The 22248-nt window shown below is 41.4% G+C and overlaps 1 protein-coding gene across 2 annotated transcripts in view; it reads right to left on the reverse strand.

Moving 5' to 3' along the window:
• The window catches only part of CFAP54 (cilia and flagella associated protein 54), a 303497-nt gene that overhangs the window by 131530 nt on the left and 149719 nt on the right, over positions 1-22248 (reverse strand). Inside the window, exons 37-43 of one of the 2 annotated variants that reach the window (XM_061204897.1) lie at positions 21343-21566; positions 21108-21243; positions 17401-17509; positions 5235-5387; positions 3159-3353; positions 847-934; positions 341-550 (exon numbers count right to left, since the gene is read on the reverse strand). In XM_061204897.1, coding sequence (XP_061060880.1) covers positions 341-550; positions 847-934; positions 3159-3353; positions 5235-5387; positions 17401-17509; positions 21108-21243; positions 21343-21566 — 1115 coding nt within the window. The remainder of the gene's footprint in view (positions 1-340; positions 551-846; positions 935-3158; positions 3354-5234; positions 5388-17400; positions 17510-21107; positions 21244-21342; positions 21567-22248) is intronic. The other variant, XM_061204898.1, reaches the window with a different exon arrangement.

Below are 22248 nucleotides of genomic sequence, written 5' to 3' on the forward strand. Positions count from 1 at the left end.
TCTTGCTCAAATACCAACTGTTCATCCACTCATTCATTCATTCAACAAGTAGTTATTGAATCCCATCTCCATGCCAGGCACTCGGGATACACTGGTGAACAGAACAAAGACCTATGCCAACGTGGTTCTCACATTCCAGGTGTGGCAGGTGTTAACAGGAAGAGGAGATGGCCATAAACAAGAAACAGCACAAACAGTAAATTGTATAAGCCTGTATGATATGGACATAGCTGCCCGAGAACCCAGTGTGTGTGAGGTGTGGCACCCTACATGGCACGGGTGGGCAGCCCACAAAGGGAGGAGACAGCTACTACACAGACCACTCCATCGTCACACTCACTGTGCTATCTTCGCTGATATCACCGCTCCTTGCAAACATCCCCAAATGCCAGCTTTTGACAGAAACTCCTGACTGTAGTCTTTGGAACCTGGAGGTGAACAGCTGTCAGTGGCATTGGTGAGTGAGCTGCCAAACTCCTTCCATGTATGGAGCACGTCTTGTTTTCTGAATATGTCATCAAGAGCTTGACTCCAACATTTAAAAGCAGCCCTAAAACAGAAATGGAGCATGCAGCAGCATGTTTCCTGAGATCCGTGTTATTAAATCTATCTTCCAAAAGGGAAAGCAAATGCACTGAAGAAACATTTTAATTAAAATGTTAGAGAATGGATCTATACCATTTATTGCTCATAACCATTTCTCTCAGGTAGCATTTGATGAATAAAATGCAGCAATGGAATATTATCAACAAACTAAAATTTATGAAAGGCAGTATTTTTCACAATAATTAAAAATTTTTTCAGCTGAACAAAGTTTCCCTTGTTTTACTGACTCCTAAGAACTACCTTTTCTTTTGTGCGAAGACAAGAAGACTTCCAAGTTCATGCAATGCCTGAACGTTAAGACTTCTTTCATTGCTGGCTTGAAGAACATCTGTATTTTTAATCAAGTGAAAGAACAAATGTCAGTCCCAGGAAAATATTTCCTATATATTTGCAAGAATATTTTAAATTGCCTTATACCTTAACTGTGTAGATAAGCAAACTTCAACCTAATACAGCCTTTAAATGTCACACGATATGGGTAGAGAAAGAGAGCAAACGATGTCTTATTTTAATGTCACGGAGTGGGAGATGGGGTCAAAGAGGTGGGAAGCATGGAGAAAGTACAGTAAGAGTCAGGCAGGTTGAGATGGGGAAGGAGAAAAATCCAGAAAAAGTGTGCAAGGCAGAAAGGCCTGGGTATATATATGGCAATGTGTGTGGCCGGAATATGCTTTTTGGGGAGGGTGGAGAAGCGGGTAGTGGTAAGATTACGGAGGCATCTGAGTGCCAGGTGGAGAAATGTGGACACTATTCTACAGCACATGGGAAGCGTTGAACAGCTTGTTTTTGATCAGGGATGTGACAAGAGCACAGCACTTTGGATTCTTCCTTTACCCAAATGCAAAAAAGCACATCTTGAATAGTACCTGAATTTGTTGTTGTTTTCTGATGAATACATGCATTCCAGGATGTGTAGCCAAAAAACCCAACTAACATGGCAATGGTTTCTAATGAGGGCAGCAATGTCCCCTGGAGGGTATTTTAGAAATTTGAGGAGGGTCTTGTTAGTTGTCACAGTGGGGCATCTGCTAGTATTTCCTAGGTAAGGACCTGACACTTGATGGCCTGCCATGCACAGAACCTTCCCCCACAGTGAGGAAAAAGGTGAGAAACCTATTTATAATTATTTGAGTCTAACATCTAACTTCATTTCATAGAAAGGGTATGTTTGCGTGTGTTCAAAATGCTCTGAGTTTTCCAGAAATGCAACCACTGTAATATTTTGTTTTGTCCAGAATGGCCTAGATTTGCCATTTTAGAACATCATGTCACCAAAATTAGCAATGCTGATAGTACTTGAGTTACCAATACAATACACCTGTATCAGTCTGCATTCGTAGCTGTCACATTCATGTGTATCCTGTATACTTTACATACTATATGTGAGCATCTGATTGCTTCTCTATACCTCTAGTGCCTAAGCTCTTACATACCAACAAATAGATTCTTTTATTATAAAGTTATTTCATTTTATTTACCCTTCATTTTATATTTAGAGCTTCATATTGATTTTTAAAAATAATGTGCATAGGAAGAATAAAGGGGGAGTTACAAAATGTCTGTTATAAAAAAGGGGGGACGTTGGGTCTACAACATGGGCTGAATTTATACTGCTGAATTTGTAGAAAAACCAAATCAAGTGGAAAGACAAGGAAAATGGAATCAGCTGGGGCAGAGCAAAAGCACATAACAGTGGCCACATCTCGACAAATGGTTCACAGATTCAGTTAAAGTGGGATGGATGGGACGGTGCCTAGACTCTCACAATGGTGACAGCCAATCTGGGAAAGTGGGTGACGGGAGGGGCTGGAAGCTGCTTGTCTTGACGCTGCTCTGTCGCTGTCCATGAGGGTATGATGAATAGATTCTATGTTCAAGCTCTTTCATCCTACTTCTACAGATAACATTTCAGTTACGGTCTAGCACAGGGAACTATATTCAATATCTTGTAATAACCTATAATGGAAAAGAATCTGAAATATATATATATAGATATAGATATAGATATAGATATATAGATATATAACTGAATCACTTTGCTGTACAGCTGAAACTACCACAATATTACAAATCAACTATACTTCGATAAAAAAATAAATTTAAAAAATCATTTAGGGGCTTCCCTGGTGGCGCAGTGGTTGAGAATCTGCCTGCCGGTGCAGGGGACACAGGTTCGAGCCCTGGTCTGGGAAGATCCCACATGCCGCGGAGCAACTAGGCCCGTGAGCCACAATTACTGAGCCTGCGCGTCTGGAGCCTGTGCTCCGCAACAAGAGAGGCCGCGATAATGAGAGGCCCGCGCACCGCGATGAAGAGTGGCCCCCACTTGCCGCAACTGGAGAAAGCCCTCGCGCAGAAACGAAGACCCAAAGCAGCCGTAAATAAATAAATAAATAAATAAAATAAACCCAAAGTTTAAAAAAAAAAAAAGTAAGCTGAAATATTTTAAAAATAAAAAATCATTAAAAAAAAATCATTTCAAGACCAAATGCAATCGCAACATTAATGTGGCAGATCATATTGAAAATGAACACATAATGAATAAATCTTACTAATAGTTTCATAATAAGAAGAAATTATGAGTCCAAGTTGTGAGGAGGGAAGTTTGCTTTTCTCCACTGAGCTGAAAACTTGGAAGTGCTCCTGAGAAAGGTCAGGGGGTGTTGGCATGTGCATCTCTTCTGTCCCCAGGCAAAACTCCACCTTTCCGGTAGTGAATTTTAAATTGTTCATTCCTCCTTTGTCTCCTAAATTCATGAAAAAATTTTAAAAGAAACTTAAAAATGGAGAAAGAAGGGAAGTTGAGGAGGAGGAAAAAAGTAGAAGTGGAAAAGGAGAAGGAAGGAAGGGTTCTGTACAGAGCTGAGACTCATTGGCAGCTCGAAGGACACTATTTCCTTTAACTTCGTATCTCCAATCATTTCTGAAGATCCCAGGTGTGTGATGTGCTCTACACTCGTGTTACCTCATAGGGAACAGCACAGAGGGGCAGTTCGCTGGAAAGTAAATGTTGAGATAATGCTTTGCTCCCCATGGGGAATGGCAGAAGTTGCACAGGTTTTGAGTTTGCCTTTTTTAAAAGAGTTCCCAACAGTAAGATGTTAGTTTGCCTCTGGGGCAGAGACCTCTGGGATATAAGTAGTGCAGAGGTACTTCTGACCTGAGGGGAGAAAAAAAATGGGAAAGAACCTGTCTCTGTATAAGATCAGAGAACACACAGGAAAAAAAAAAAAAGGAAAAATATTCTAGGGGAAGTAGTCAAAAACCTCAGAGACAGAGAAGCTAAAATGGATTTAGGTCTACAGCCCAAGGACTGGGGATAAACCGCTGAGAATATCTTAGTACCAGGTGAAATTCAGATTGAGGTGGTGTAAACCATTCTTAGGAATTGTATTTGCTTTTTCTATTCATGCCCTTAACCACTTTTAATGTACACCATAATTGAAAGAAGTTTAAACATGATGTGGAGGGCCAATTTAATGTAATGTGTGTCTGTGGACAATACAACCAAAAACTGTGGGTACATATCATAGTAAGTGCTTTTTGCGGGGAGAAGGGGCAGCAACAAGAATGAATATATATTGATACACACATACACACAAACATATATTATATACATACATAAATAAAACTTGTCCGTGGTTGTAAAAAAAAAAAAATTGGTCAAATTTCTAAAAGATCAGTTCAGAGACTATTATCATCTTAGTTAGATGCTAAGTTTAAATCTATTATTAATAACTTTAAAATACAATTATTTTAAGTTTATTAATTTAAATTTATTCTTTAAGTTTAGTCTTATTATTCTGATAAATGTGAACAGCAAGGCTTATAAACACAAATTAGGGTTTTAACAAATTTTAAATTACCTAAATGTAGATAATTTGAGATTTTTCTTGGCCTGAATTTGAGTATCTTCTTTCTCTCTGAGGTTACCACTTAACCACTTGAAGTCCTGCTTTGACTGAGTTTACAAATCAATAGATTTTGAGAAGGGAGAAAACAAGTGTAATGTAACCAAGAACAGTGAATATCTTTTTTTTAAGATAAAAGAAACCTCTAAGATCAAAATCTATGGTATTAACAAGAAATTTTACTAGACGTGTATATTAAAATGCATCCCTTTCTTAGACATTGATAAAGTAGTGTTTTGGTAAAAGACTGTAGTTAATTCGGTATGAAACAATTCATCTACTTATAAAAATAAAACAAGACTATAGCACTGCTTCCGTATTTACTCCACTTAAGGGATTATGCTCATTTCACAGAAGGCATAGAAGCAGATGAGTGAGGCAGTGCTTTGGTTGGAATAAAGTGTGAGAAACAGAGATGTAATCCACTAGACAAGAAGAAGAAAGTGAAAGGCAGCAGGGAGTGGGCATGGAAGTGGGGGAAGGAGGAACCTACGGTAGAACACAGTAGACCCACGGGGTGGTACCCTGGGTAAATAAAGAGGAAGGGATGTAGAGCAAGTACAGTCAGCCCTCCATTTCTGGGGATGCAGAACCATGGATACGGGGGGCAGGGGAGGGGAGCTGACTGTAAGAGACGTGTACATCCACGGATTTTGGTATCCACAGGGGGTCCTGGAACCAATTCCCCGCAGATGCCTAGGAATGACTGTATTTTACCTTGTGTCTGGGCAAGGAATAACGAAAGCAACTTTCTGCTGTGTCGGATTGATCTGTTGTGATATTTAGATTTTTCCAAGGTCTCTCTAAAACATCTCAAAGTGTCTGTCACGTCCACGGGCACACAGAGGAGCTCTTTGGCTTTGCTGTATTCTGAAAAGAAAGGGAAGAGTCACGTGAGGGATGAAATGTTGCAGCAAGCCAACAAGCAGCAAAAGACTTTCTAATTCAGAGAATTTCTTGGGCCCAAACGAAAGCTGCTAAATTCAAAGCCCCCAGGTCTGCGGCAGTTGTTTCAACGTTCAGATCAAAGTTTTGTGGGTTTTTTTGGTATATTTGACAGTTCTTTTTAAAAAAAAGAAAAAAACTTAGAAAACTTTTGATTTGTATGAAATGCAAATAACTTTAGATCTTGCCAATTTTCCTAATGAAGCCTCCTACTTTTTCTTTTGCTGATCATAAAAGATGAAATAATCTACTCCTTTTCAGCAGCCTCTTCAAAGCCAAGGTGCCTTGGGAAGGAGACGAAAGGAGGAAACAAAGAAGCCTGGAGATGGGCAACTGCTCCCTTGAGAGAAGGAAAAGACAGCTTTCTAATACTGGAGGATACAGAGGAAAGGAAGATGAGGCCATAAACAGGTATGGAACTACAAAGCAGTCCTGAAAAGTGGCCAGAAGGGCAGATGTTGGCAGAGAGCTGCTGCGAGATCCCTGGAGAGGAAGTGATGGTCCCATGAATTAGGCTGCAGACCGGCTGCAAACACCATGAAGCAGGCACACGGGAAAGATGAAACACAGGCTTCAGATGAATAACAAATAAATTTACCCCTTCAACAAGTTGAGCAGGTCGAATATCCCCTGTAAAATCTGAGGTCTTGAGAGTGCAGCAACTTGCTAGGGAACAGGGCTATAAGAGGTTAAGAGGCATGACCTCTGCTCTCAAGAAATTTACCGTTTAGCTGAAGCAAAGAGGCATTCTAACACTGGAGTATGAAAATCACATTGACAGAAAGTATCTGGTTACATGTGAAAATGAGGGAAAGATAGAAGAGAGAGATCAGTGTAGGCAGGAAAGGATGAGCAAGAAAGACTTCATGGGAGAGAAGATATGCCAGCTGTGTCTTAGAGGATAGGGAAGATTAGATCAGGAAGAAAGAGGCAAGGGGTTTCAGACAGTTAGAATAAGAATAGCTGAAGTTGATTAAGTGTTTATACTATGCCAGTAACTATTCTAAATAATTTTTGTGATAGTCTCACTGAATCCTAGCAACACCCATAAGAAGTATGTACCATTATATCCTCATTTTACAGATGAGGAAAATCAGGCATAGAGAAGTCTAGCAGCATCCCTTGGGTCACAGAACTAGTTTGTGCAAGGAGAGGGTGGGAGCAGGATTAAGGGTGGTGATTCAGGGCACAATGAGATGACATGGCCAGTCCTTTTGAACTGAGAAGGGTTTCCAGAGGCCTGAAGTCCTCGCTGAGTAAGTGGCCTTCATCCTCTTTAATGGGCAGTCAAGAAACAGTTTTGAGTAAGACCCCAGCAGAAAGAGATTAGTATTTCAGGAAGAGTTAGCCCGCCGCTGTATGCACAGCAGCCTGCAATGGAAAGAGGGTGGTGGCTGGGAGGTTGTGAAGTTATAACACACACATTGTATGATTTGAACTTGACTGAGGTGGTAGCAGTGGAAACAAGGGAGGGACACAGGGAACATTCCAATGTTAGAAGCGACAGGAGAGTTGTTAATTGGCTACGTGGCAAAGAAAAGAAAGGGAGTGGGAATTACCTCTTCCCCATCTTTCAGGGCCAATGACCTTGCTTCCTACCTCAATGGGAATAAATGGGAGGAATCCAAAGGGATTTCCTGCAATCCCCTACCATCAGACCCACCCAGCCCCCAGCACCTGTGCCCATCTACACTGCCAGGGCATCACTCCAGCAATTCTCCTCTCCCCTCCAAATCATCAGTTTTTCCCTCTGCTGAATCATTCTCAACAACATTTTCCTTTTTTCTCCTATCTTAAAAAAAAAAATCAAAAAAATTTCATGTTCATTGCAGCATTATTTATAATAGCCAAGACATAGAAATAACTTAAGTGTCCATCAACAGATGAATGGAGAGAGAAAATGTGGTATATACCCAATGGAATATTATTCAGCCATAAAAAATAAGGAAATCCTGCCATTTGTGACAACATAGATGGGCCTTGAGGGCATGATGCTAAGAGAAATAAATTCAGACAGAGAAAGACAAACACTGTATGATCTCACTTATATGTGGAATCTAAAAAAAAACAAACTCATAGAAACAGAGAAGAGATTGGTGGTTGCCATAGGCAGGGGGTGGGGTGATGGGCAAAATGGGTGAAGGGGGCCCAGAGCTACAAATGTCAATTATAAGATAAATAAGTTCTAAAGCTGTAATGTATAGCATGGTAACTATATCTAAATTTCTAAAACAGAAAAAAAATTATTTTTAAAAAATAAAAAACCTTTCTCTTGACCCTACTTTCCCCTCAAGACACCATCCTATTTCTCTGCTCCATTTTACAACAAAACTCCTCAAAAAGTTCTATTTTCACTGTTCCCCATTCTCTCTTGAACCTGCTTAGATCAGACTTTCCCCCATCATTTCACCCCAAGGATCTTCACGTGGCTACATCTAATGTTCAATTTTTCGACTTTATCCCTCATAAATTTTCAACAGCATTTGACCCAGTTGCTAATTCCCTCCTCCTTGAAATACTTTCTTCCCTTGGCTTAAGGGTCCTTTTCCAACCTTACTGACACTCCTTCTTAATCCTCTTTGCTAATTGCATCCTCATCTACCCAACCTCTTAATACTGGAAAAGCCCAGGGCTCAATCCTTAGCATGCCTCTCTTTTCTTAACTAACATTTGAGGCAGGTTGGGACCTGGGACCCTTTGCTGCAGTGCTTGCACCTGGACAAGGGTTTGCTCAAGCAACAGAACACAAAGAAACTATAAGGGACTAAAAATAACTGCACGCATGCACAGTTGGGGCAAATCATGAACAATAAGATATACAAACTGCCACTTCTGAGGTGCCGGGAGCAAAAGCAGGGTACTGGGCATGATCCCTGCACACAGGACCACCAAGGGCGTGGGAAGACCACCCTAAGGACCCCTCCAGCCTTACCCACTGATCTGTCCTCACGCCCCATTTAAGGAACCAGCCCCCCTGCCAGTCGGGGAGCGAGCAAGGGAACCTGTTAATTCTTCTTGCTCCCCTGTGCTGTAGCATGAGCCCCAGTAAAGCCTTGCCTGAATTTCTCGTCTTGCCTCTTATCAACTTCTATTGATTAAAGAGGCCAAGAAGCCAGGTTGGTAGCACATTCACCCCCTTGATAATCTCATCTAGTCTCATGGGTCTAAGTATCCACATGCTGCTGGCTCCCAAATTTCTATCTCTGGCCCCAACTCTCCTGAAGTCCTGAGACTCATCTATCCAATGGTCTCCTCCGCTGTGTGTTTAATAGACATCTCACACTTAGCAGGTTCCCAACTGATTTCTGAATCTTTCCTCTCTAAACCTATTCCTCCCATAGTCTTTCCCCATCTTATTAAGGGATGGTTCTGTTTTTCCAGTTGCTCAGGCCAAAAGCTGAAATCGTCCTTGACTCTTTATGCCATCTGATGCCCCAAGTCAAATTCACAACAAATTCTGGAGGCTCCCTCTTCAGAAAACATCCAGAGTGCTACCATCACTCACCAGCTCCACTCTCCACTCCCACTTCCACTGTGTTCCAAGACCTATCATCTTCTTTTGAATTACCACAATCGCTGCCCCCAACCAGTTTCCCTGTTTCCACCCTTGCCACTCTCAACATAGCAGCCAGAGGATGCCTTTTAAAATGTAAGTTCTCTCAGGACTTCCCTGGTGGTGCAGTGGTTTAGAATCCGCCTGCCAATGCAGGGGACATGGGTTCGATCCCTGGTCCAGGAAGATCCCACATGCTGCAGAGCAACTAAGCCTGTGCGCCACAACTACCAAGCCTGTGCACCTAGAGCCCATGCTCCGCAACAAGAGAAGCCACCGCAATGAGAAGCCCACACACCACAATGAAGAGTAGCCCCCGCTCACCGCAACTAGAAAAAGCCTGCGCACAGTAACTAAGACCCAATGCAGGCAAAAATAAATACATAAATAAATAAATAAATAAATAAATAAATAAAATGTAAGTTATCTCATGTCACGTCCCTGTCCAAGACCCTCCACTGGCTCCCTCATCACCTAGAGCAAACACCAAAGCCCCTGGAGTGACCTCTAAGGCCCAACATGAACAAGCTCCCCATCTCCTCACTACTCTCCCCCTCACTCCCTCCCACACCAGGCACGTTTCCACCTGAGGGTTTGGCAACAGCGGTTCACTTTGGTCTAGAACATTCTTCCCTCAGATATCTCCATGTCTTGATTCCTCAGCTCCTTAAGCTTATGGCTTAACCATTAACTTCTCAGTGAGGCCTTCTTTGATCACCCTCTTTAAAATTGTGGCACCCATTATCTTCTGACTTACTACGTGTTTTACTTGTTTATTGATTGTCTCTGGCCACTAGAATGCAAGTTCCATGAGGGCAGGAATTTTTGCCCATTTTGTCCACTGAATTCACCCCTGGCCTATAACCATACCTGTTATGTGGTATGTGCTCAATAAATATTTGTTACATGAATGAATGACAACAGTTTTCAAAGCTAAATGGCTGGGATAAACGTTATTAATAATCACTTCCATAGGCATTAATCTCGATCAATCCTCACAGCACCTTACAACTAGCAGAGATAGGTATCACTTATACTTTACAAACGAGGAAAGGTGAATTTGAGGGACATTCCCTTGTTTTAAACCCTTAACAAGAGACAAGAGAGAAAACCAGGGTTCAAGTCTGAAGCCTTTCCCAACTAGTTTTCCAAAGGGTATCAGATTTGGGGAACAGGAAGTGACACCAATTTGAGGCCTGCTAATGTGGGCACAGAGACACTTTGAGAATAAGACAGGAATAAGCCTGGGGTCCTTGTAAGCCCAGGGAGATCCCGACGGAATTCACAACACAGGGTCACATTCAAATGGCCATAGAGATAAATCTTTCATTACCACCCTCACGTCTAGAAACCCTGGAGGCTCTAGTCAAACCAGGAACACGGCCACATGGAGAGGAGCATCTGTTCCCCCAGCAAGTTCACTCCTGACACACTCCCCTATCACACATTTAAGAGGATCAACTACGTAGGCCACAGTAGCTCTTTATTAACTCCCCGGTGATCTCGCTCTTCTCCTGCCAGCTTCGCTCTTCTGTCCCCTCCATCCTGTCTCCACCATCTCCCCTCCTCTAAGCGGGCACAGTCCTGCACCATCCCCGACAAGGCATGCCCCCACCCCTCCCACCCCAACCCTTATGCACAACACCCTGAAGATTATAGGTTTCTGCTCTATTCCTCCATTCTCCTGCCAGAATTCATGAGCTTGGCTTTCATTTTTTTCCTCCGTAGAGAGTGAGATTAGGGAAAGAAGTTCAGCAAAGCAAAGGAAAAGGAGGAAGCTGGAAGCCCTCACATATTAATATTTTGAGATAGTTACTTTCTCCAGGCCTTCATTTTAAATATCTATTAAAACTGGGATGGTAATATTTCCCTCCAAGGGTTACTGTTTTAACCTGTGTGTGAAGTGTCCAGCATAGCGCCGGTCATGGAGGAAGCATTCAACAGACGGATGCTCACATTATGACCGTCAGTCATATATTTAAAAAATATCCATGGAGCATGTACCATTACTAGATGCCATGCTAGGCACTGAGGAGGTACAAGTGAACAAAACAGACACACTCCCTGCTCTCCCAGAGCTTACATTCTAGAATAAAATTCATGAAGGCATGCCGGTGATTGGGGGTGATAAGAGGGATGGGAGGAAGAGTAGATGTCTGCCATCTTTAAAATATGAGGTCTGGGGCTTCCCTGGTGGCGCAGTGGTTGAGAATCTGCCTGCCAATGCAGGGGACACGGGTTCGAGCCCTGGTCTGGGAAGATCCCACATGCCGCGGAGCAACTAGGCCCGTGAGCCACAACTACTGAGCCTGCGCGTCTGGAGCCTGTGCTCCGCAACAACAGAGGCCGCGATAGTGAGAGGCCCGCGCACCGCGATGAAGAGTGGCCCCCGCTTGCCGCAACTAGAGAAAGCCCTCGCACAGAAACGAAGACCCAACACAGCAAAAATAAATAAATAAATAAATTTATTAAAAAAAAAAAAAAAAATGAGGTCTGAATAAAATCATCCTGCTACTTTTTATCAACTATCTGCTTATAAATCATTCCTTTTTGTTTTTTTCCTAAACTATCTTTTACTTTACTTTTTTTTTCTTCTTTCAAGCCTAGTATACCCTTTTTCCTTGTAGTCTAATTAGGGCTCTGTTGGTGTTTTGGTGGCTGTCTACATGAGATAAATGATGCAAAGGAATAAGGAAATATTAGCTTTGCAGGCCTCGTCCTGCCATCTTTGTCTCAAGGGGTTCCTCTCTGAAAAATTCCATGGATAATTCAAGAAGCTATTTTAAAGGCACTAATAGCCTCAACGGTTTGGAATAGGTAAGAATAAGAAGGAGGAGGAGAAAAAAGACTCGATTTACTACATCTCTCATTGTACCAGTGTAGATATTAAAATTGAAATGCCAATGACTCCAGAGAGATGGGTTCACCAAGGAAGGATCAGGGAGTGATACAAAATTTGGGCTGCTTTCTACACACTTGGTCACATCAATCTAAATGCCCAGAGGTACTAAAAAAACATGCCAGCCAAAGGGTTCAAAATTCCAACACACCTGATGACTGAATTACCCTATTAGAGAACTTAAATACCAATAAGGTCAAAACTCAAGAAAGAGATCCCAGACAGAATGCAAAAACAGCTACAATAAAAGGCACATCCATAGAGTTATCTCCCCTATGAAGCTTAACAAGCAGGCAAGTTACTCAAACATACAAAAAATCATCTGTAAGGTAAGGTATTCTCACTCCTCCAAACCCTACAGAGACTATACCAAATTACATATGCATTGTTAAATAGCTAGAGGGAGAATAGAATGCTGTTAAGTAATGAGAACACCAAATGTTCCTAGGCACTGGAGCATTACAATACCTGTTCTGAAGAATTAAATGTATCAAGCACTACCACCAAATGCTGTCATGCCAAAAGGGAATCTATGAGGTTCTAGAGCAGTGACCTGGTGTGGAAACCATCAGAAGTATACTTGGTCTTTTTAAAAATTCTTTTAAGAATTGCAAACATGTCGTGGTGATATACATAAGACCCATCATACTTATAAACATGTTAATGATCTGAATTCAGTATACTGAAAAAAAAATCAGCATCCTAAAAATTTGCCTAATAAACCCAAAAGTCCAGGCCAGATTATGCTCCTAGTCACAGAGGTCCTAGAGTTTTATAAGGAGCTATAAGGTGGACGCCAAGATTTTAATGATAATTGCTCAATGTAAAACCTGTAGTTACTATGCAGGATCATCTAAAAATTGTGAAACTATCATAACAAGTCACAATAAAGTATCTGTCTCCCCATAACTACTGAGACACAGCAATTTTTTCTTGAGTGCTATAAGTTTAGAAGAGAGACTAACCTGAAAGGGGACAAATGATGAACAGACCTGATGGCTTAGTGGAGCCCTTATGGGTTAAGCAATCAGACGGACCAGGGTTTGAATCATGGTTCCAGTACTCACTAGTAACACTAAATTTTCTCATCTGTAATAATAAGCATAATAATCTCTACCTCCTAAGATTGTTAAAATTAAAGAAGGTAATAGTTATAAAGTACTTGGCTCAATCAATTATTACTGCCATTACAATAATTTTTAGATTTTATCTACTTGAATATTCCTGCTCTGTTCACTGCTCAAACTGGCTATACCCCCACCACCACTGAGAACCATTCCAAAGGACCACTGTAGCCTGGTTCCCCCCGCCTTCCTTTCTGTCCCACCACCTGCCATCTTGCCTTTCCAATCGTAACTTAACAATAGGCAGGCAAAGTGCTTTTCTGACATATTGCGGCCATCATCAGTAAGCACCTGCTGGTCACACAGGTCTAGACTTTTGCTACGTATGCTTCTCCTAGACCTGAGATGCTAGTCATCATTTTGATAACAAGCATTTTCGACACATTTTCTCACATTTGTTGCCAGCTCTTTTTAGGATGGAGGGGATAGTATAAATCACATTCTGAGTTATGGATCCCAAATTGGGGAATCTCCAGAGGTTTGACGGACAAGATGAAGAAAAGGAGAACACACCCAGGAAGAATCATGCTCTTTGATTGGAACCAGTCACACGTGATTGACCACAGGAAGGTGGTCCTCCCATTGTTCACTGAATATGAGAAGACAATTTATCAGTAAATTGTCATGAACAGTAAAATATCATGAACAGTAAAACCTACAAATTCATGGTCACCAACCTTACTCAACTGGACCCTCTACACTGCTCTGCAGCCCTTCTATCCTCCCTGCTCCTATTTTTCTCAGTGGCCGGTCGACCCTCTCACATCCCTCCTGAAATCTCCTACCCTATCAACCTTGGCTGTGCTCTCAACCCCCTGCTTCATTAAAAAAATCTCCAGTACCCAGTGAGGATGCCTTCAACTCCTACCATTACCATCTACAAATTTTCCTGCATTTGGGCCTGTTCTCTCCTTTCTTTCTGCCCTAGCAGCAGGGGCGTCCCACCCTCCCGTCTAAGGCTAAGTCCCCTATGTCCCATTCTCTTCCTTGTTTATCCTCAAGCTCCTTTCCCTATCAAATATCTTTTTCTCCTGTCTCTGAGCTCTCCCCCTCTCCTGGCTCTTTTCATTTAATATAGAAATATGCTCCTTCTTTTCTACTAAAAACAGACACACAAACCAAACAAAACCCTCCTGAGCTGTCCTGAGCTCTACTTTTCCTTCTGGCTGCTCCTTCCCCCCTCTTCCTTGTCACTTCGAAGCTTCGCGAAAGGCAACTCTCATTTAATGATTCTGTGCAGGCGCACCTCACCACTACTGCACCCACCGCTCAAAATACTTCCACTCCCCTCCCCACCATTTCTTTGAAGTGACTCTTGTCAAAGTCACAAAGTCATTCATTTGACAAGTAGATATTGAGTTCCTACTATGTGTCAGGCACTGATGAAGGCATTTGGATTATATCAATGAACGAACCAATGACCCCTCACTTCACAGAGCTTACATTTTATCAGGGGAGACAGACTAGTGATCGATAAATGCAACAAAAAACTAAATTATACAGTGCGATAAGTGGTTATAAGTGCTCCAGGAAAAAAGAATACATTTATTAAAGTAAGGGGAATTGGAAGGAAGCAGGCAGGGTGCAGTTTCAAACAGAACAGTCAGGGTAAGCACCATTGAAAATTTGAGATGTGCACAAAGATTTTAAAGAGGTGAGGGATTTATCAGACAGGCATCTAGATGGGGGTAGAACACTTCAGGAAGGAGAACCAGCTAGAGCAAGACCCTAAGGTGAGGACAGCAAAAAGGCCAGTGACAATGACCTCCCAAATACAATAGACAGTCTGTCCTTATCTTATGTGACCTCTCTCTGACCGCTGACTCACACTTTCTCTCGCCTTGGCCTTGTTTGTACCACTCTCACCTCCTGTACTTCCCACCTCTTGGGCCATGTCCCAATCTCTTTCAGATACTGCCCCTTCTCTGTTTGTTCCCATGACAGTCATTAGGGCTCTTCACATATTCTATCTCTTTATCCTTGGGGTACAGAGGACCATCACACTTCCCTCTCCTTTCAAAGTTAGCTGTGGCCATGTGACGTTAGCCAATAAAATAGAAGTGACATGAGTCAACTTCAGGTATCAGCTTTAAGAGCCACCACCTGATTTATATATAAATCATGAATATAAAATTATAAAATATAAAAATATATATAAAATACATTCTTTTTCTTGCCTGGAAAATGGGGACAATAACAAACTTACCTCATCAGACAGTTGTTAAGCTAACATTCACAAAGCACTTAACACTCACAAAGCACTAATACTCATACAGTGCCTGCTGTCCAATGCATAATAATAATTCTTTTATTGGGGTTGTTATAATAATGAAATAAGACAATCTACATAAAGCCCTTAGCACAAAGTGCATAGTATATGCACATGGTCTTGCTTCAAAGGCTGTGCTCTGAACCATTTACTGTATGCCTCCAGGTTTAGCTGCCCTAGAGGATAACATTAGTGTTTTGTCTCCTGCCTCTAAAACAATCATGGAAGCCTGTATGAAGATGGACATTCCACCAACCCATGATGATGAGTTGCTCAACCTCACTGAATACAGTAGCATGGGCAAAAAATAGACTTTCCCTTGCACTAAGGCAATGACATTTGGGGATTGTTCTTGACTGCTACATAGCCCAGACCATTTCGACTGGCACAGCTTCCAAAGTGAGGCCATCCTCAGGTCCATACTCCACAGAACTCTCCCTGGGTGACCTCATACAAGCCCCTGATTTCAACCACTACCAATGTATTGGTGACTAAATTACAGATCTGCTGAGTGCCTCACTGGTACATCCAATCATATACTGGATCATTCTACTCAGCTATCATTCAGGCACCTTGAACTCAGTTATAGCAAAGAAATGTTTTCCTCTAACCTGCCCCTCCCTTCAGTGTTTTTTGTTGTTGTTGCTGTTTTTGTTTTTGTTTATAGAATGAAGATATTACATCCATTTAGCCACCCAAGCCAGAAACCAAGACAACTTGAATTCCTCCCTTCCCCATCCATCCGCCTCACCTAACGAGTGCATATCTGCCCACCCCTCTGTTCTCACCATCTAAGTCCAGGACCTCATCATGTCTGTAACACACAAGCTGGGAGCAGCTGCTCTCCTACCTCCACATGGTCTCCTCCCAACCTTTTCCCCACGCTGCTGCCGAAAGTTCAAGAACACAAATATGATCATTTCCTCTTCCTTCTTTACATCCTTCTAACTAGCTCCCCTCAGCTCTCCGGATAAAGCTGAATCTCTTTATCCTACCTTCTAAGACCCTTTATTATCCAACTTCTGCCAACCTTTCTAACCTCAGCTTTTGCCTTTTACTTTTACATTAACCCCACTAAATTACATGGAGTCTCTCAAAAGCGATGTTAGCCGTTAACTATTATTGTTTATAGCAGCAGCAGCAGTAGTCATAACAGTATAGACCTTACTACTCTACACTATAATCTCTGGTTTATTTATTGGTCTCCTTCATTGGGCTGTAAATCGGATAACAAATCTTTAGTCTCATTCATCTTTGTATTCTCAGGACCTAGTACAGAACTTAGCACATGGTAGATACTCAATAAATGTTTGCTGAATGACTGAACAGCTGCCTGACCTACTCAAGAAATGAATGAATGAATGAATGAATGAATACATACCTACATACATGCACACATACATACCTAAAATCAACAGATAAATGAATGAAGGAATCCTAACACTTCAAAGGGAAGACTTGCATTTCTTTCCTATACCCAAAACATAGGAAAAGTGCAATTGAGAGAAGGCTTTATTTCCATTTTCTTCTCATCCTATTGCCTCGTTCCTACAAGCTGCACCACCAGAACATTCCAAGAGGGCTTACCAGCTAAAACCAAAGGAGTCATGATGTTCCCAGATCTTCTCTTGCACTCTCGTTAAAAGACCTACAACTAAACCTTGGTAACACCAATAGAAGGACAATCTATATTGATTACGGAAATGGAAGTTATTACGGGCATCAAGATGGAACAAAGAAAATAGCAAAAGGTCAATTTAAAGAGTTCCCAAGTGAGATTAAAAACAGGGGAAAATGTGCAAAACAGTCTATTCCCATCTTTATTTTTTCCCATCAATTTCCTTTCTCCCTCTTTTTATCTCCCTTCTTTAACTAACAGATTAAACTAATAAAAACATGTGTTTTAATTCCCCTTAAGTGACATTTATAGCAACATAAGATGGTAAATATCAAATGGATTATTTTCAGTCAAATAAACCTGCAAAAGAAATTTTGCAAACACTTTAATTATGGAAGACTTGACATGCAGAACACGATAGCAAACCTTGTTTTGAAGAAAAGAGAAAGAGTTTCAAGCTAAAATTGGTTCCAACCTGAAGAGATAAGATTTTTAAGGAAATCTGCCTGGTGTCCTATAGTTGTCACTTTATTGGTTAGAGGATTAATCTTGAGCTGTTTCCCAATGAAATTTCGGCAGGTTATCTTAAAAAAGAAAGGAGAAAACAAATATCACTTAGGTATTTATAGCCAAAAATTTGGCTTACTTGAAATGTTCATCTTATTTTTCATTTGTAAAAAAAAAAAAAGAGAGATACAAAAAGATGCTATAAATAAAAGCTCGAGAGTAGCATCCAATCATGAGAACTTTTGGGGGAAAAAAGTGGCTATATAATTTTTCATATTTCTTTTGTATAGCACAGCTGGAAAAGCATTAGGCAAATTATGTAGAGCAATTAGAATATGATTTTTCTGATATTCTATAAATTCACTAGTCTAAATATATCTTCCATTATGTAAGTTGAAACATATTTAAAATAGAGGCTGCTTTTTCAATGGCAGATTTCCCCCCCTACTCAAAATTAACACAATTTAAATTTCCCTGGTGAAGTTTTCCAGAACTAACTTCCTCTGTAGTATTTGTTTAAACTATTTTTAACAGATACTTGAGTCCTAAAGTTGTAAAATATCTGAAAACAGGAAATTTTTAGACATAAGGTAATTCTTTTAAAAGTCCACCATCCTCTTGTCTCCATTTGTCCACTCCCACCACCATCCCCACTGAACTAACCTAATGCTCAAAATACAACCATCCTTGAACCCCAGTCTGATGTAGATGTTGTTTTTTTATTGTCCCTTGTAGGTACTTCTACAATGAGATGTAAAGACAGTCTAAGAAAATGCAAATTCCTTCCCCCAGCCTAATAAGGCCCTACTTGACCTAGTCCTTCCCACCTCTCCAGCTTCATTTAAAAATCTTTATTGAACACCTATTATGTGCCAGGCACTGCTCCAAGCTCACAGATGATATAGCAGAGAATAAAATAAGCAAAAATTCCTATTCTTGTGGAACTTATTCTAGTGGAAATAGAGAGACAATAAACAAAATATAGAGTACATTATAAAATATACTAAGGAGTTATAAACACTATAGAGAGAAATAGAGCAAACAACACATAATTTTAAATAAGGTAATGAGGAAAGTCCTCACAGAGAATGTGATATTCAGCAAAGACTGGAAAAGGTGCAGGAAAAATCAATGTGGACATTTGGCGGGGGGCAGGCACAATTCCAAGCAGGGGAATAGCAAATGCAAAGACCCTGGGGTAGGGTCTTCTTAAAGAACAGAAGAACACAGCAGCTGAAAGCTGCAGGGGAATTAACAGAGACAAGTTACTGGTGATCACAGGGGGATGAGTTATGTGGGGCATTAAGGCCGTGATGAAGATGTTAACTTTAACACTGAATCAGATGGGAAACCACTGCAGGGTTTAAAGCAGAGGAATGTCATGGTCTGACAGGTTTTTAAAAGGCTGTTCTATCTGCCATTCAGAATAGACTACAGGCTGGAGACAGGAGTTCAGGGAGGCTGGAAGCAAGGAAAAGAGTTAGGAAGTCATTGCATTAATCCAAGCAAACACAGCAGTAGCTCGGATGAGAGCAGCAGTGGAGGAGGCAGCGAGAAGTGGTCAGATTCTGAGTCTATTTTGAAGGCAGAGGATTTGGTAACCAACCTGAAGTGGGGTGTAAAAGCAAGAGAGGAGTCAGGGATGCTCTCCCAGGTGTCTGGCCTGAGCAGCTAGGAGGATGAGGTTTGCATCAATTGAAGTGGGCAAGACGTGGCAGAACAGGTTTGTTTGGCATGTACCGAATTCGAGAAGAGTCTTAAACATCTAAGAGATGATGCTGATAAGGCAATGTGATGGGTTTTTGATGAGTCAGTTTAGTTAGGCTAAACTATGAGGATGATGGGAAGGGAAGCATCCATTGTGTAGCATACACACTGTTCATCCCAGTTATTCAGTCAAACACTAATCTAGGTGCTGCTGTGAGGGTATTTTTCAGATACTAATTAAAGTCCCTAATAAATTGACTTTAAGCTAGGGAGATTATTGTAGGTGGGCCTGCCCTAATCAGGTGAGTCCTTGCCATGCTGGAAGTCTTCAGACTCCAAACTCCAAACAGCATCCAGGTCTACAGCTGCGCTCTCCTCACTGGATCCTCCCTCACTGACTGCCTATGGAGAACAGCTTCTGGCCACACCTGTAGGGTTCCTTCCTGTTCATGATCCCAACTGCCTACCCACTGGATTTTGGACTTGCTTAGTGAGGCCCCATGATCACATAAGCCGACTCCTTTTAACGAATCTTGATAAATAGATAGATCGATCAACAGACAGACAGTTAATTCTAACTAGTTTTGCTCCTCTGACTGAACCCTGACTGATATAGGCAGTCAGATATGTCAACACAGAATTCAGGAGAAAGGTCTAGCCTGGAGATGTAATTTTGAGCCACAGATTGAATTAACTCTCCAAGGGAGAGTGTGTGGATAGAGAAGACAGGAGGACCAAGAACAGAGTGTTGGGCTACACGGACACTGAGACACTGCGGAGGAGAGGAGGAGGAGGAAGAGGCAACAACGACGGCTCAGAAGGAGCAGCCTCTTCTTTGCCCCTCCCCCTCCTCTGCTACACTGCAGCATGCGGGCCTTCCTGCCCCGTCTCGGGGCCTTTGCCCTTGTTCTCCCCTTGGGCTGGAATGCTCTTTCCCAGCGTATGGGCGGCCCCTTCCCACTAAATGTTTCCATCTCCAAGGGCCTTCCTGATCCCCTTGGCTCAACTTTCTACCCCCCACCCCAGCCTATCTCTATCCCACTGACCTATTTTATTTTCCTCAGAGAATTTATGATGGTCGTAAATCTTTTTATCTGTTTACATGCTTATTCTCTGGCCCTACTTCCACCCCCTCTGACATTAAACTCCATAAAGCAAGAAATCAAACTGTGTTCTCTCTACAAAGACTACGCCAAGGCGACAAGGAACCTTTGTGAAAAGGAGAAAACGGAGTCCTCGCTGGGTGGCTGCAACCCGCCACATGGACTGGTGTGTGGGGCAGGGACTGAATCCAGGACCCCCGACAGGTTTATAAAAGGCTGTTCTATCTGCCATTAAGAATAGACTACAGGCTGGAGACAGGAGCCCTCAGGCAGGACACACACTGGACATCTGAACGCAATGGCTCTAATCTTAGGGAGTCAATACATATTTAGTAAGTTAATAAATGAGAGAATTTACATATCTCTTTCCTCCCCCCTACCTAACTTAAAGCTGCACCATGACGTTCGTGGGCCTTAGGCACTCTTGCCTTCATGGGCCCACTGCTCCATCAAAAAATATTAAAAATTATATTGTATGACTCCTTTGGTATAAACATAAATAGATGAATTGTAAAAACTGAAACATTTTCTTTGACCTAAAAGTTACTTTTTTCTTCTCATTTTGAAAGAAATTAAAACATTTAGTGGCTCCTAAAAAAGTACTGTGGCTCTAGACACTGTTCCCACTATGCTTAATGGGTAAATCAGCCCTGATCTGAATATAAGCTCCTGTGTACCAGGACTTTATTTTTGTTTTCCCTGCATCTGGAAAACACTGGCACAGAGCAACTCTCAACAATGCTTGCTGATTTGAATGATAAATGCCTAAGTGAAAATAGGAACATTTATCTGATTCCTAAATCTTGCTATTTACATGTGTACTAATAAGAAATCACCACTGCATGAATAATAGAGCCAAACTTACCTTCTGTTCATATTCAGCCTCGTATCTTACGCAAGGCTGTTGGGTAATATCTGGGCCCTTGCACTTGGATATTCGTAGAAGAAGCTGGCGCTGTGCGTACACCAGGAGTGGCGTCACTTGCTCTGTATATCTCTCACTAGACAATGGTAAAAATATATTAAAAACAAATGTTAGTAAAGAAACATTCTTCTCGGTGAAGTCTGTCCCTGTTAGCTGCCCTTACAGCGGTACTTACTGCGAAATTGTATTGAACTGAATGGCAAGTGATACAAGTGTTTCCCATTTTTCTACTTGATATACAAGTTCCAGAGATTTTAATACAAAGTCGTGGATCCATTTCAAATCAACCACATTGACATCATCCAGAGGATCCTCAAAGGTAAGGCTAGAACCACCGTTATCATTTTTAATATTTCCATAGCAACTTGGAACACTGAACTCTCCTTCTTCTTCAACAGTCTGCAAGTAGCACATGGAAAAAAAAATTGTGTAATTTCAGATTTTACTACATGTTTTTTCTGAACACTGAATGTATAGCTAAAAATATAACATGGAAAAGAACTGAACAGAAAATAAATTTACTATTTTTATTATGCAAATCAAAGCTTGATGACACTATCCAACAGCACTTCTGCAATGATGGAAACGTGCGTCATCTGTGCTGTTCCATACAGAAGCCGCTAAGCACATGTGGAGGCTGAGCTGTTGAAGTATGACTAGTGCAACTAGATTTTTAATTTTATTTAATTTTAATCATTTAAGCCTAAATGTAAATAGCATGTAAGGCTAGTCATTACTATACTTGCTGGCACACAGTCACTATTTAAGTAAGGATAGTAAACCAATAAATAAGGTAAAGTTTTGAGGAAAAACAGGTTATAGTATACACAAATAATTAAATTTCCCTAATACATTGGTTACATCCAGTTTGTAGAATAATATGTCCAATTCCCCAATGCAAAAGGTCAAACTTATGGAGAAGAAAATCTTCCAGAAGACCCTCTTTTTGCCTAAGTTAGAGGTACTCTGTAACTATTGTGTTCATTTCCTGTAAGTCCCTGACGCATTTGTGTACACCCCTAGAAATTTCTGAGGCAAAGCAAAGCCCGTTAGATCCGCCTACTGGCCAGACTATAGCCCA

Source organism: Eubalaena glacialis, chromosome 11, assembly GCF_028564815.1.
Source record: "Eubalaena glacialis isolate mEubGla1 chromosome 11, mEubGla1.1.hap2.+ XY, whole genome shotgun sequence".
Taxonomy (NCBI): domain Eukaryota; kingdom Metazoa; phylum Chordata; class Mammalia; order Artiodactyla; family Balaenidae; genus Eubalaena; species Eubalaena glacialis.